Genomic DNA, 16,401 nt, shown 5'->3' on the forward strand with positions numbered 1-16,401 from the left:
AGAGAGAGAAAAGTGCACCAGTCAAAAGAGAAAATTTGAGATTTTCAACCAAATCAAGATTTATTTTTGGGTAGTAAATAATGTGAATATGATTTTCTTAAAACCAAAATAATGTTAATAATGAAATTGCCTATTTTAAATAACAAAAAATAAATAATATAAAGACTTTGACGTGGTAAACTCTAGATTCTATTCTTTATTGAATTACTTATAACTTCTAAAATTCTTTTAGAAGTAGTTTCGTAAGCTCAAATTTTTTATAGAAATACAAAAGCATATCGTTTACTTCTTATATTGTGACTAAAACCCTGAGATAGACTCTGCACGATCAATAACTATTACAATTTGACTTGAACCTTCAAATAGATTCTACACGATCAATGACCATAGGTACATGGAGTGCGGTACAATTCCTCCATACATGCATACAATCATTTGGAAAGTCCCTTTGAGGGTAACTCTCATAGTATATCAATGACTTTATCCTTAAATTCGTTTTTTTTTCATATTTATCTATCCGTGAAAGAGATCAAATAAGATAGATTTTCGAACATTATTGATAATTGGAGAGGAAGTACGTTTAAGACGAGACAGGATAGCATAAACTTATATTGAAGCTATAATAATAAGAAAATAATAAGAATGTGTTTTCTAATCTTTTAATTTCGTTTGTTCAGTCTTTTAATCTTGTCTCATATTTCTTAACATAAAAATTATATTTTAGAATACATTTTTGTTTTTAAGCAATGTCTTTTAATACAAGAAAAGTTAACTATTATAGATAAGCAGACTCAAACTCCTAACATCCGTCACGAAATAAATTATCACCTCTCAAATCCCCCATTAATTCTATGATAGAGGCCAACAATAAATAATAACTTCCCCAAGTTCACAAATATCAAAAGTTATCATTTTTTTTAAAAAATAATATTACATAAATTAAAACGAAAAAAGTTTAGAAATAAAGGGAGTAAAGTTCAANCCAACAATAAATAATAACTTCCCCAAGTTCACAAATATCAAAAGTTATCATTTTTTTTAAAAAAATAATATTACATAAATTAAAACGAAAAAAGTTTAGAAATAAAGGGAGTAAAGTTCAAACTTTAAGGATGTATTTGATATTGACAAAAGTCATTTTTCCATAAAAGAAAGTATACTTTCCAAGCAAAGCTAATAAGTTAGCTGTGTATAGCTTTAGTAGAAGGAAAACAACTACACAATGTATCTCATAAGAAGAGCTACACAGTTCATTTGGTCAGGCACCTCGTCTCTTGTACTAGCTGTCACGACTCACGAGTTCAAATCGAGGCCTCTTCATTCGTCTTCCCACACTAGAGGGAGTTTAATGCACCGGGCTGCTATTTCATACGAAGAAATATTTTGAAGTGATTCATCTCGTCTCTTGACTCTTGCTCCTCATTCCATATTAGATGCAAATACATCTTCCATGAAGAATATTTTCTTGTGTTCCGACAGCTCTCTCATTTCTCCACGAAAAATGAGTTCTTGCTAACCACCCCTAGACAAACTAGACTTCATGCAGCCTACAAATAGTACAAAGAGAGCATATGAGATATCTAGAGATCACAAATAACGATACTATCACTACGACTTCATCATTTACATCATAAAAGAGGAATATGTTCAACCATCAGCTTATGCTTGGTGGACAAAGTTATCCGGTATAGTGTTGGTGGGGCATAGTATGTACCCGGTGAAACGTTTGTTTGTTGATGGAAAAAGGAATAGGTAGGGGAGACAGCATCACAAAGGATTTAACATCAATAAACGAAGGCATAACACGCAGACACTTTAACTAGGCCTCAGTTGAACACCCCCAACTTTGGTTGTCGTCATCTAGACACTTCAACTTGACAACTTGACACACGTGTGTCTCGCGAACACCCTAACTTTGAAAATGCACATCTAGACACTTCTAAGGAGGTGCATTCTAGATGTGCATTCTCAAAGTTGGGTGTTAACAAGACCACCTTAAACCAAGTTAAGGTGTCTAGATGTGCACTTATAAAGTTGGGGTGTTTAGTTGTTAGTTGAGACCAAGTTAAGGTGTCTATTCATGTGTTATGCCATTAACAAATGTCACGACTATATAGAGCTTAACAATACATAAATCATCCTCATGAAAACATTCATCATGCTCTTCTTGTTTTTCAGAAATCGAAAGAAAAGGAATTCATAATAGCTCCAACATATTTAAAGGTGGTTTTCTCATTCTATGATTTCCATATAGAGTGAAGTTCTGTTCCATCTTAAAACAGTTCAAGATTGTTTGTCCAATTAACATCACAGAGAAAAGAACAGAAACAAAATAAAAAAAGATGAGAAATGCAGAATATTGATATAAAGTGCTTGAATCTAATAATCTTGTCGGACAATACTTCAAGTCTGTGCCAATACTTACGTAATGATTGTGAATTAGCACTAGTTGTCATCGATGCACTCCTTTTAGCTGCATGGTAAGATATAACAGGGTAAAGGGGTGGCTCAATTATCCATAAGGTTACTATCTTATAACGTTTTTAGCTAATGGCAGAAACAGCCTTGGTTTTCTGATGTCATGCAAAGAGAATTTGTGCGGCGAAGCAGCCACGTCCATGTAGGCGAAAAAAGAGCTATTAGTATGCACATGGAATTCCCTTTGGTACACAATAATTCCTTTATACTTAAAATATCTATTATGTAAAGCCTCGTATTTCTTTAGGTAAACTTTGCATCTCAGAGAAATTCAGTAAGATATATCACACATGCACTATAAAGATCGGTCCTGTTTTGGGCAACGTGGTTTTATTTTAAGTCATTCCTTTACGGAATTAGATTATTGCATTCACACACACCAATTTGGGAACTATTACAAGCAAAATGGTTAACAAGTATGTATGCACTACATTAAAAAGATCCAGGGTCAATTTAACCCGAACGGCAAAGAATAAAAATATAATTGACTACAGTTTTTCCTTCGGCATTATCATCTTTTAGAGTTTGACCATTTGGGAAGGTTCATATGTAGACATTTGAATTCATTAGCTCCTAAGAAGACACATACTGTGCGCAGATCCTAACCCTGCAGTAATCATACATGATCTGGTTCCAACCACTAGTACTGTCACTAAAATATGATTCCCCTTCCGTGCTGTAGTGCGCTTGCGTCTTACATGCCTCTTCACCACCCAATCCATTCCAAAATTTAACTTACCAGTTAAAAAGAAACTAAAAAGCACTGAAGAATTGGTTATCCAGACTTTAAACAATACATTTTTCCCTATTAACTTGAGATAATCGACTCTAAATTATCCAGTTAACTATTTACCAAATCACGAGTTGGTAATTCTCTCATCAGATATTGTCTTACCATTAGACTTCGTTTCGAGAGGGAGTGACAGAGTTAATGGGGTGTGATCAAGTTGTGGAATGTAGATATAACTCGACATGGATTTCACCAACTTAAAATAAATGCTTAGGCGGGGCAGTCGTTACACCATTCGTGCAGGTCGCATGAACTTTTCAAGTTCAGCTTTTTCCCTATGATTGACAATTTTATCGAAGTCCCCATTCAGGAAAACTTCCTCAAGAACATTTGCCTCCTCCATAAGCAGATGTCATTGAACTTTAACACTATACACAAAACGAGACAGAGAAGACCAGAGAGAGAGACCGATAATACCAGCTCACAGCTTTTTCTAGGACATGAAAAGGAAATTTCAAATGATTTTAATAGTTCATCTACAGGCATGTTATCACGGAGATGAAAATGGGAAAAATTGGAAGTAACAGTAGCTTCCGAGCAAATATTAGACATGGTACCTGCCAATTTCTCAAGCCAAGCACTCCATAGGTTCAGCTCCAGTCAATAGAAACTGTTTTCCCCCCAAAGCCACCATGTCGGATTATTTTCCTAGCTTAGCTGCAGCATCAGAAAATTCTCAGCATAATATATCCTGTGCTTGGTTAGAACAGAATATAGGTATGTGAATTTATTCCCTCCCTCCAACCTCCCAGGACAAGAAAAGAAAGCTCAAATCCACGCACATATTTCACATAACATGTCCTCGAGGTTTTGTTTCCTTTCCAATCAATGACATCACAAAAAAATTTCAACTAAAAAAATTTGAGAACAGTTATCTTTAGACCCTTGAGGTGCTTGATAATTGTCGGGCCACCCTTCATGTTTCAACTTACAGAAATTTCCCTTAATTGAAGTTTGCAGTTTTAGTTTTGTTCTTTTCACCAAGTCAATTTTGCTCATGCAACACAACAACAGTATCCAATCTAACAGAAAGATGCTACCAGTTTTGTAACTTCTCTACTGAAACTGATGTAATGCTGAAGTTCTTCAAAGGAAACACAAAGCTGAAACATACATGGAGGACCATCCTTGGTTGTGTATTTTGGACTTTCTGGAGCAAAAGGAGTTTGAGGTGTTTTGAACGCAAAGCTATTTCCATCAAGATGTTGAAGTTTAAATGTTTAAGTAACTTGTCTACATGGTGTAATTTTGTTGAGATGTACGATGAAAAGAAATTGGTGGATTTTATAGACTCGCCACAAATTGAGCTTCATGTTAACATTTAGACAGTTGTAAATGTCTACATAAACTAAAGTAAATAATCAAGGATTGCAACTGGAAAGTCTTCTCAAAATAAGGTACAGCAGTAATTCTAGTAGCAAAAGGAACAGACAAGGAAAGTAAACCCCTCATTGTGAATACACCACAAAAAGCAACAAATAGATCCACCCAAGAGTAAGAAATCAAGGAATGTAAAGCAATACCTTTAATGATTTCTGACATATAGATTATCAATGTCATCTTCAAGTTCATGCAGAAGTTTGCTATGGGTAAGACTATCAACAAGGCCCTTATCCTGTAACTCCTTCAACAAGTCTATGGCGTCTTGCATACTCTTTTGCCGGCAGACTTCATCAATTACTGTTCTGAAGGTGATGAAGTCAATTGTTCTTCGATTTTCATTCATCTCCCACAAGAATTTCACAGCCTCATCAACCTCTCCTCCAAGAGACAAAGAGTTCACGAGCGAGTTGTATGATTTAGTACTAGGTATCAATCTTTTGCATTTCATTTTATCATAAATTTCCTTAGCGTTCTTTGTTCTTCCTTGTGCACATAACCCGTGGATCAGATAATCATATGAAAATGAGTTAGGCTCGCACTGGTAAACCACACCCATTTGGTGAAATATCCTAAGGGCATCATTTACATGAAGCGAAAGCACATATCCTTTTATCAAAGTATTCAAGGAAATTATATCTGGTTCAATCCCATTGTCAACCATTTGCTTGAACAGAGACCTTATAGCGTCCATGTACATGTGATTTATATATGAATTATTCCTCCTACTAAGAAGCGCCGCGAAAAGAATATTATAAGTTTTAATCGACGGCCTACAATCAAATTTCCTAATGTTTAACATATGCTTATATATCATCACAGCTCTTGTCAACTTCCTAGCTTCAGTGAAATAATAAATCATCGAATTGAAAAGTTCCTCAGTTCCAATCGATGGTATGGCAAGCACTTGATTAACAATATCATCCATTTCTTTATACATATTCGCTTCACCAAGCCTCTGTACTGCAACATGGTACGTCGAAACATTATGCCTGAACCTGTGCTGTTTCGACGCCCAATTGAACAACTCCAAACACACTAAAGGATCTCTTTGCAAAACCATGACATCCCTCAGTTCTTCAGGGGTAAATCTAGGTGGAAGCTGAGACACAGCATTTTGAAACTGGGATTCATCAAGAACAGGCATTGCTGCAATTCTTGCTCTTCTATTCATCCTTTTCCTTAAAGATCTTGATGGTGGTCCTCTTAGCCATCCAGGTGCACTTGAAGAATAGAAACTAACAGGTAACAATTGTTGCAGAAACACATATAGGGATGGTTTTATAGCTGAGACACCAAATTGGGTCTGAGAGAAAAGTAGTCTAGAATTTGATGGGCAGTACATTTGAGTCCAAGAATACAAATTTCTAAAACTATACCTAAAAGGGTATACATATAAAGTGTTCAAGCAAGTAATTTTACTAAAGCTAGAATCTTTAATACACAAAAGAGTTGATTTTGACCAGGAATGAACAAACTGGTGTCTAACAACAAACAGCATACTGAAATTTATACCAAATGACAGGAAAATAACTCAAGAAAATGCTTACTATTTGGAATTCCAGTTAAAGGGGGATTTTGGGTCGATAATTGTAGCTTCAATTCAGTCAGATTCTTGGTGAGTTTTCAAAATGACCCAACACAATCTGGGTTTCAAGTTTTAATCTTTTTTGAAGTTCAAAAATGGTGTCGTCTGATAGGAATAGTGAGCGGCCAAAGATGGTGGATATTACTCTCACGAAGCAGCAGTGACGAATAAAAAAAAAAGAAAAAAATGGGCAGGAGTTTGTTTTTTTATTAATTAAAGGGTAAAATTAAATAAGTTTAGAGAAGGGTCATAAATCAATTTGTCCAGAAAGTAATTTGAATCAAAATTAGATTAGAAAAATAACTCAAAATTTAATTCGACAGATTCTTCTATCTCTGTCTTTGCGATATCAGTAAAAAAAAATTTCATATACCCTAACTTTTTAATCTTGATGAACAGAATTAGTTGATATATTTTTTTAGGGCAACTTTCACATTATAGCAAATAAAAAATTCATATTTGTATGCTATAGCAAAGTTTGCATAATTACGCTCCATAGCAAACATAGAAACTGTATGATTCGCTATACATATACAGTTGAAGCAAATTATATAAAATGAAGTGTATAAAACAAGAAAGAGAAAGACACTTGGGCAGAGAACTGTATAAAAACAAAGTGTATAAAACGAATTGTATTATTATAAGTGTATAAAACGATTATATACAATTTGAATTTGTATAAAATGAGAAAGAGAGAAAGACAAAAGAGACTTGACAGGGAATATACAATTGAATCGAATTGTATAAAACGCGAAAAAAAGAAATTAGATACAATTTGAAAATTGTATAAAACGAGAAAGAGAGAAAGACAAAAGAAACTGGGCAGGGGAGTATTTTTATTGTATAATTATAAGTGTATAGGACGAAAATATATGTACTTGCATGTGTATATACAATTTTCTCACGCTTTATACAAACGGAAATGCAATTTATACATTTTGCTTCTGTTTGTATAAGTGAGAAAGGCGAGGGTGGCGAGCGAGATTTGGAAGAGTGGCGAGCGAGATCTGAAAGAGGGGAGAGAGGGAACAAAAATATATGAATTTATACAATTTTCTCTGCTTTATACAATTAGAAACAATTTTTATACACTTGTGTTTGTATAAAAAGTGAGGAAGTGAGCGAGAGATTGGAGGAGAGTGGCGAGCGAGATATTTGGGAGAGAGGCGCCTGGCAATTTTTTTCCAAACGTTTGCTATGAAGCACAATTAAATCAAACCCTAGCTACTCCATTTATTTTAGGTTATTAGTTTGCTATTATATACAATTTTTCCTTTTTATTGACGGGAGTGCATGAAGGCGAACTCGAACATCAATCATAATTCTTTTTTTTTTAAAAAAAGAATATATAAAAATTTGAAGAAAATATATCAAAATTGAACCAAACTAACTGATCCTTTTGTTTTCAAAGATATTTTGGTTTGGACGATCTTAAGTTACTGAAAACCATTGGAATCATCTAAGTACTTTGTTTTGCAGTAATGAAAGACAAGTGACAGAATCACAAGTTAGTCTTTTTGTTTAGTAGGAGTATCAATTTGGAATACTTCTTTTATTATGTTTTAGACGATATTGTTTGGATCAATTTGCTCGTATATCGACCTTTATATCGAGTAAGTATAGATACTAGGTAAGCATGGCAAACTATCAAAGCGAATTTTTGAACTCCACTAGTCCCAATTGGATCAGGAATATCTTCAATTCAAATTTCTTGTGAAAACAAGTTACGAATAAACTGAACACTAAAGATGAAGAGCACAAGAAATATTGCAATATCTGAATACGTTATAATAAAAGTAGAGCAATATAAATGTGTAGCAACACACTTATTCTACCCTCCCTTCATTTGTACAGCTATTCTTACAAAAGCCTTTTGGTACAGTTTACAACATGATTCGGGATTGATTTGTGTTTGTTACCAACTACATATAGAAGTTTTTGTATCAATACTTAAATCTTCTTATAATAAAAAAAATTTAATATATCTGCTCCAATGGAAGAGCAATAACCACAACCTACTGGACAAAACTTATATTGATGGTAATCTTTTCTAGCTATGGAACTCAAAGCAACTGAGAAGACCTTGCAAGGTTGCTATGAGTAAAACAAATGGACCAACGCCTCGATGATCATTACCACACATCCCTGAGATATCTTCCATCCATTTGGAGTTTCTTTACAACAGCCTCTGCTTTGGATGAGTCCGCATTCTCCTGGATTTTGATTTAAATACAATAACCAAATCAGATATAACCAAATCATCCGCTTTTTCTTTTGGGATAAGTAGTAGCACATACCTGCTCCTGGACTATGGTATGGAGTGTACGATGTACGTCTCTGGCCATCCCTTTAGCATCCCCACATACATATAGATATCCCTCCTGAGAGATTAAACTCCAAACATGGGAAGCCTGCACATACATCATAAGTTGCATTAGAATCACTTAGCTTTACAACAATTGGGCTCAGTCTTATCACATCAGCACACTAACCTTTTCCATCATTTTGTGTTGAACATACTCTTTCTGTGACCCTTCCCTTGAAAATGCAATAATCAGCTCTGATATTACACCTTGATCCACAAAACTCTGAAGCTCCTCCTCATAAATAAAGTCCTAAAACCAAATATCAAGTAAGAATAATCTACCACATAGTATAACTTATCAGACCTCTCAATATACAAATTCGCAATGGATCCGTCAGGACCTACCATTCTACGATTCCTACAACCGAAAAACAGTAAAGCAGGACCAAGTTGAGCGCCATCTTCTTTCAATGCTGCTCTTTCCTGAAAAACCACATTTGTCTTATAGCAATTGCACCAGAACAGCCAATATTAATTTTTTGAAAAAAGAAAAGCAACTGTCGCACCTGCAGGAATCCCCTGAATGGTGCCAAACCAGTCCCAGGCCCCACCATGACAATTGGAATTGAAGGGTCGGCTGGCAATTTGAAATTAGATGGCCTAATGAAAATGGGAGCAGAGCTGCAATTGTGACTTTTCTCTGAAGGTACTGCATTCTGTTAATTATTGAATGAGCTCAAGATGTCAGTACAAAATCTATTTGCTTTTGTATAACGAGCAAAACTAATTAGAAGTGCAAGGAAACTTAATAAGAACTAGAATATTGACAACGCAGGTGTAAGATTCTTTGATAACCTTCATCCAAGTCGAACACACTCCTTTATGAATTCGGCCAGTGGGAGTTGGACCATAGACTAGCGCACAGGTTACATGGACTCTAGCGGGTGCAAATCTACAGATGACAAAAAAAGGTTCCATCAATTTAATTCACCAAAGTTGAAGCTAAGTACACTGCACTTGTATTTTGGGGATGTCTTGAACTACATTTGCCACAGTATTGAGATGAGATTACACACCGAGGAGATGATGAGATTGAATAGTAGCGAGGCTGTAAACGAGGGGCAACTGCTGCAAAAAATACACCAAGGGGAGGCTTTGCCGATGGAAACTCAGCCATTACTTCAATAAGACTTCTTTGACTTGCTACAATCCATTGAGAATACTCATCCTGAATGAAACCAAAGTCGAAGGGCATATTAGGATACCAATTTAACCTCTTGGGTTTCTACTTTCTGTCAATGGTGAGTCACTAGACAACAATTGAAAGAAGCTGAACAGCATAACCAAAACTATTTCACCTTGCCCTGTGGAGATGCCAAGAACTTGAGCTTTTCTGCTTCACTAGGTTCAGCTGCATGGGCAGCCAATGCAACCAAAGTAGCCTGAGAACACATCATCAGAATCTCCAGTAAAGCGAGGCCAACATTAACTGTTAAAAGATGTAAAATGTATTCTACGATGAAGACACACCTTCCGCGGTGGATTCAGAAGATCTGCATAACAAGCAAGTGCAGCACGTAGAGTGCAGGGACCAGGAAAAGGTGGGGGTAGCGAGCCTCCTCCAGCTGTACCATCCTCCTTGTCGGTATGAATAGAGAATATCAAGTCTAATGACTGCCCCAGCAATCTCGCAGCTTCCTCAACAGTATCTTCAGAATTTTCAGCATAAACACCCACATGATCTCCTGTTTCATAGCTGAGAATTGGAAGAAAGTGATGCATTACACGACAAAGCTTCGTACACAACCATCATGGCATCATGAACACAGGTATGCGATGAAAGAAGCACAGATACAATAGCTCACACGGTTCAGGACAAATGAAATATAAGGAGACGGATTAGCACAACCGTTCCTGGATAAGAAAACTTAGCACATAACAAAACAATTGAACTCTAACCATGCAAAAACTTGTCTTCACTAACAGAAGACAATTTTATTACAAAACGATTCATAATATATAGAGATGGATCTAATTCTTATGGCAAGCCACTGAAGGAGGAGCCATCAGACTACCCTTCAGACTTTCTCCATTACGATTAAAGCATGTCCCAAGATGCAGCGAAAAAGTTTTATTTACATCTCCCACACGACGCAAAGAATGTCAAAGTATGAATTTTCCCTATTGTAAAATCTTCAGAATATACATGTTATGATAATAAGATAGAACACTACAAATAGAATGGAACACGTGACAGAAAGAACATCAACTGATCCACCTACTTTCGACCTTCTATAATATTTTGGTAATACAGTATCATCAATCAGACATAAGAAATGTACAAACTTACGAAATCCCAGTGCCAGATATATCAAACTCCAAGTGTATGCATGAGCGATCAGACTCGGGTGTGTGAAGCTCTCTCTGAACAGCCACATTGACTCTGCAGGTTCAAAAAGGGAGAACTATCTGTAACCAGCCAAAGAGTTGAAACAGAAAATAGATGGTCATTCACACACTTACTTGCATGGGTGGTGGATATCATATGTGGTATTACCATTAGCCATGCCTGCATGCTTATCCTCAAGACTCATAGTGGTATCATGGATAACCAAACGATATTCAGGAATTGCAGCTGTATATGGAGTGGCAGCAGAATTTGCATCATCCTCGTCTCTAAGAATTTGATCCAATTCTGGCCACAGCTGTTCTCGCCTATGTAAACAAACCACAGCAAATAACCAAAATAAACCATTGATCACTTGTCTATATCATCTCAGAGATGCATAAAGAATGATTGCAAAAACATACACAAATAGAACAAAAAAAAGGAGTGGACAAATTACCAGGCAGAAAAATCATCTTCAATGCACTGATCATCATCACCAAGGCCAACAGGCACAAGACGTTTTGCACCTGTGATGCTGAAGAGTGAGTCCAACTACGGTATAAACTTGTCATTTAATTGATTATCACACAATAACAAATAGCAAGAAAGTGGATTGTGCATCGGCTGATTATAAATTTTTAAATGGGCCTCTGGTAACAAAATATCTTGGCTATAACTGAAAGGTTTCTCTGCTCACCTTCATCCTTCACTTAAAGCATAAGACTGAAGCATATCAAGACTACATAACCCCAAAAGCAAGAAATAAATGGTAGATGATAAAAGAAACACCAGTAATCATTTTCAATTACTAATACTTGGTAGTTGGAAAATGAATAGACTCACAAACAATCACTATAATTCAATGCAGTTCAGTTGGGCCAAATGTGGAGGCATAATTTATTTGGCAATATCATCCAACAACTTTCAAGCAGCTAAATATTTAGTACCGGAAGTTGAAACACGAACAGTAGATCCTACGCCATAGTAAAAAACAACATATACACACCTTGTTCACTCAATTGTTCATCTATCACCTTCCCAATCTGTTCCAAAAGATCTTTATCAGATAACAAAACAGGAATCTGGAAAATACAATAATAATACCCAGCAAATACCTTGTTAAAGTGTTCATATTGGCGATTACCCAGGGCAAAAACGCCATAGCTAAGGTTCTGCAACCATGCACCCCGTTCTTGTCCCTAAAACAGAACACAGATATAATGTTCCACACAAAGAAAAGAAGTTGCTCTGAACATACTTAAAGAACAATGACACTCATAACTATTTTTCTACCTCAGTGAACCACTTGTAAAACCTTGCAGCATTATCAGTTGGCTCTCCATCCCCGTAGCTAAAGCATCAGGTGAAAAATGTAAGCTATGCGAAAATTCTATGCTCAAATTAAAGCACATAAAAAACCGAACTTGACAAACTCCAAACGAACATATATCTTACGTTGCCACCATGAAAAATGCAAGTGTTTCTTTCTTCAGTTTCTCCTCGTAAATATCATCATCGGCAGCATAATCATCCTAGTTGAAAGTTGTGTTATCAGAGAAGAAGACTCAAAGCAAGTAATTCAGGATAAATCAGTCTATGCNTATTGTAGTGAATCCTAGTTGGTAATGCTCACGTGATTTGTCGTGTCAATAAAATTTGAGTTGTTAACTCTTGAGGGTATTTGTGGTCTCTTAAGATAACAGCAGGGATATTTTTGTCTTAAAATGTAATGAAGGGTATATAAAGTGGTCTATTTATTATGTTTTTTACTTAGTATTAATATTAAAAATTAATTAGTTCAAATTTATGTGTTATAAAGCTTGTTTTAAGAAAATAAAAATATTCTTATCATAATTAAATATTTAAATTAAAAATTCTGATTAAAAATGAGGAGATTTATTAACTCCGTGATATTTTACGTATCGACACATGTGTGAGCTTAACATATAAAATCACAAATCGATTTGATTGTTTGTGGCGGAAAGAAAGGGACAAAGGGAAACTATTGTGAAAGCCCAAATTATAATCGTTTGTAGGTGAAAATTGTTAAATTTGAAAGAAGGAAAATTATTTTAAAGTAAAAAATAAATATTTAAAAATTTAAATTATATTATGAAAATACATCAAAGATGATATTATTATTTTTAATTAAATAATAAATTAAAATATAACAAAATAATAAATTATAAATTGTTGAGAATCTCAAAATAACTCGTTATCGTTATAATCTATGTCGCAAATTTTGGTCATAGGGATAAACACGTTGATTATGTAAATACCATACGTTAAAATGTGAACCGTACCAAACAAAGTCATATGTATAAATTATTATTATTAATTTTGTTATATATTAATATAAATTATATAAATAAGATTATTATTGTATATTTTATTATTATTATTTGTTTGAGAGCATTTTTTATCAATAAGTTGATAAATTCTCATAATCTTTTTCGGGAAACTATTGTGAAAGCACCAAATTAGAATCGTTTGGCGGTGAAAATTGTCAAATTTGAAAGAAAACAATTGCTTTAAAGTAAAAAAGAAATATTTAAAAAATAGAATTAATTATGAAATTACATCGAAAACGACATTATTATTTTTAATTAAATAGATGAATTAAAATATAACAAAATAATAAATTATAAGTTATTGATTTTTGGAATCTCAAGATAACTCGCTATCGTTATAATCTATGTTGCAATTTTTGTCCTTACAAATGAACACCTTTATTGTGTAATATCATGCATGAAAATGTGAACCTATTAAGTCCTAAGTGATACTTCCTCTGTCCGGAATTGTTTGTGATGTTGCGTTTATCAAAAGTCAATTTGACTAATTTTCAAAGGTAAATTAGATCACATTAATTCGATATTTTAAATAAAAAAATTTAGATATTCTAAAACTACATGAAAAGTATTATAAATTACAATTTTTTACATATTAATATGATGAAAAAATACATTTTAAAATATTAGTCAAAATTTTTTTATAATTTAACTAAAAAAATAAAAATCATGACAAATAATTTCGGACGAAAGGAGTAGTAGATTGGGGCAGTTCTAAAGCCTGCCCAATGAGGCCATTCATTGCCTTGGGCCTCAAAAATTTGAAGGCCCTAATTTTTGTTTAAATTGTTATTATTAATTTTATTATATATTAATATAATTTACATAAATAAAATTATTATTGTATATTTTTTATTATTATTTGTTTGAGGGTATTTTTTTTTATCAATAAGTTCATAAATTCTCATAATCTTTTCACTTATTAATTGATATATTTGTTTTAACTTTCAGTTTAAAATTTATCCTTTTTTATATAGGAACTAAGTTATATATACTGATAACATAATGAATTGTTTTCAATCTTTTTTTAAACTACGTGAACACAAAAATATTAGTGCTACTTAATGAAATGAATTATATCGTTTAGATTGATCAGAAATTTGGCTATTTTTGTTACCATCCATGCTCAAAACTTCAACTATTAAGTTGTGTATGCTCTTTTCTTATTTGTGATGATAGCTAAAATAAAATTTCAATTTGAGTTTTGAAGATTAACATTGATAATCCATTACTTTTTTTTTTATACTCTTCTTCCTTCCTTTTTTTTTTTTTGGTCTTAAATGATTAATCTATTGTGTAGAAAATATATTTTCTTGTTAATATATAATAATTATCAAATAAATTTAAGGGTCTCTTAATATGATTTTGCTTTAGGCCAAGAAATCTGTTAAGCTGCCCCTAGAGATAGACTTGACTTATAAGACATTAAGAAGAAATCAATCTCGATTTATTTGTGTGACTGACCCTCATTTTTTAATTCAACTGAGTTATTTCAAAGGATGGATTATAAGTCGTAACACATATAAAATACTATTTTTGCTATTATTGGTCTACAATAATTTCCAAAAGGAGAGCGTAAGTGTTTATAGTCAGTGGTGTCAATGGTACGACTCGGTCGGTTATTCTTTAAAAATTATATTATCTCAGTTTTTTGGATATTTTATAATATATAACCAACTTAGATTTTTTAAATCATCCCAATTGTATCGATTTCTCTTTAGTATCAGTACGGTTCGATTAATTTATGATTTTTTTACTTTTAAAATATCACCTCAAAATATATTACTATTAAAATATTTATTTCGTAAATATATTGAAGAAGTACTTAACTCTTTACCAAAAAGATAAGAATGTCAAACTTTGTTGTCGTATTGTTTGATCTTAAGTATTTAATAGGAGTGTGTACATAAGTTTTGTTATATCATTTGATAGAGTATCTATTACGTTTAATTTCAAATCTAATTAAATAAAGACTAATTAAAAAACAAAAATTCAAAGTCGTCTAGTCATCAAAGGCCTAAGACCTATGTTACATTTATATTTGAAAAAAAAATTAAAAATATTTTTGTATATCAAATTTAACATATTGTTAATATATATATTATTTTACGTGTAAGGTTATTCGATTCGATTTAAAAATCTTTTCTATTTTTTCATAAATTAAAAGGACCATCCAATTTTCGAAACGATTGTACACTTAAAATAAAAATTCATAATTCTATTTAAAAAATAACATAAATCACAATTAACTTAGATTCGATCGATTCGATCAATTTTTCATATTTTTTTTTACATCCCCGTGACTATAGCTATTATAAATGTTACTCTATTCGAAAATGTTAGAAAAATGTGGCTCTCATTTATGCTCATTTTATATCTGTGATCATAAATGTCACATCAATAAAGATGTTATTTTGGATGTTTGTTTAATAAATTCATTAAATTAATGCCGGCCGATTATATTGACGTTTTCTTCTTTTATTGTTTTTTCTTTCTCATAAAATTAAAGGGAAAAAAAACTTAAATATAACTTCAAATTATCGAAAACGGTATGTAAATATCCTCCGTCATATTTTAGAAATATTAGTGTTCCTATCATCCAAAAACTAGAATCTATATAACCTTTATACGAACGGACATACACGTGTCATAATCTTATCTATCGACCCGACATCATGAAATCGATGGATAAGATTGTGCCACGTGTCCCTATTTAGTCTTCAGTTAGACTAATAGACATACACTCTAGTTTTTTGGATGACAGGAAGACCAATGTCCTTAAAGTATGACGAAGAAATATGTGCATATTATTTACGATAGTTTAAATGAGTGTATTTATCATTTTCCACTAAAATAAATGGAAGAATAAGAAAAAAAACAACATAGTAGTTTAGAAGTTTAATATAACTTCTTGTTAGTTTTTTATTTGTTTTTATAATCATGATTAAGATGTAATGATGTATGTCATAAAGATCCGATCAAGTAATATTAGATCAAGTAACGTTCAATAGTCTTATAGATTCATGACATGTGTATTATAAAATAATTTATGGTTGAGAATTATTTAAATTATATATTTATTATAATAACAAAAACAACAAAGTTGTATACTTTTTTATTTTT

The 16,401-nt window shown here is 33.0% G+C and overlaps 2 protein-coding genes across 3 annotated transcripts; both read right to left on the bottom strand.

Moving 5' to 3' along the window:
* Positions 1 to 1,093: 1,093 nt before the first annotated feature.
* On the bottom strand, positions 1,094 to 6,414 carry LOC107016090 (pentatricopeptide repeat-containing protein At2g27800, mitochondrial-like). Of its 2 annotated transcripts, XM_015216572.2 has the most exons (4): positions 4,792 to 6,414; positions 3,826 to 3,925; positions 2,426 to 2,473; positions 1,094 to 1,547 (listed from the first exon to the last, which is right to left on the bottom strand). In XM_015216572.2, exon 1 carries the CDS (start codon positions 6,147 to 6,149, stop codon positions 4,794 to 4,796), a length of 1,356 nt encoding a protein of 451 aa, XP_015072058.1. In that variant the 5' UTR covers positions 6,150 to 6,414; the 3' UTR covers positions 1,094 to 1,547; positions 2,426 to 2,473; positions 3,826 to 3,925; positions 4,792 to 4,793. The 2 variants fall into 2 exon arrangements, with proteins under 2 accessions (XP_015072058.1, XP_015072057.1); XM_015216571.2 differs by lacking the exon at positions 2,426 to 2,473.
* A 1,573-nt stretch (positions 6,415 to 7,987) lies between these two features.
* LOC107017869 (NADPH--cytochrome P450 reductase) lies at positions 7,988 to 14,748 on the bottom strand. Its single transcript, XM_015218147.2, has 17 exons — positions 14,743 to 14,748; positions 12,386 to 12,462; positions 12,224 to 12,281; positions 12,046 to 12,129; positions 11,937 to 11,973; positions 11,388 to 11,457; positions 11,065 to 11,256; positions 10,892 to 10,984; positions 10,072 to 10,297; positions 9,900 to 9,983; positions 9,618 to 9,769; positions 9,397 to 9,493; positions 9,108 to 9,257; positions 8,947 to 9,024; positions 8,729 to 8,851; positions 8,534 to 8,647; positions 7,988 to 8,449 (listed from the first exon to the last, which is right to left on the bottom strand). The coding sequence occupies exons 1-17, from the start codon at positions 14,746 to 14,748 to the stop codon at positions 8,369 to 8,371; spliced, it is 1,722 nt and encodes a 573-aa protein (XP_015073633.2). The 3' UTR covers positions 7,988 to 8,368.
* Positions 14,749 to 16,401: the final 1,653 nt, after the last annotated feature.

Source organism: Solanum pennellii, chromosome 4 (genome assembly GCF_001406875.1).
Source record: "Solanum pennellii chromosome 4, SPENNV200".
Taxonomy (NCBI): Eukaryota; Viridiplantae; Streptophyta; class Magnoliopsida; order Solanales; family Solanaceae; genus Solanum; species Solanum pennellii.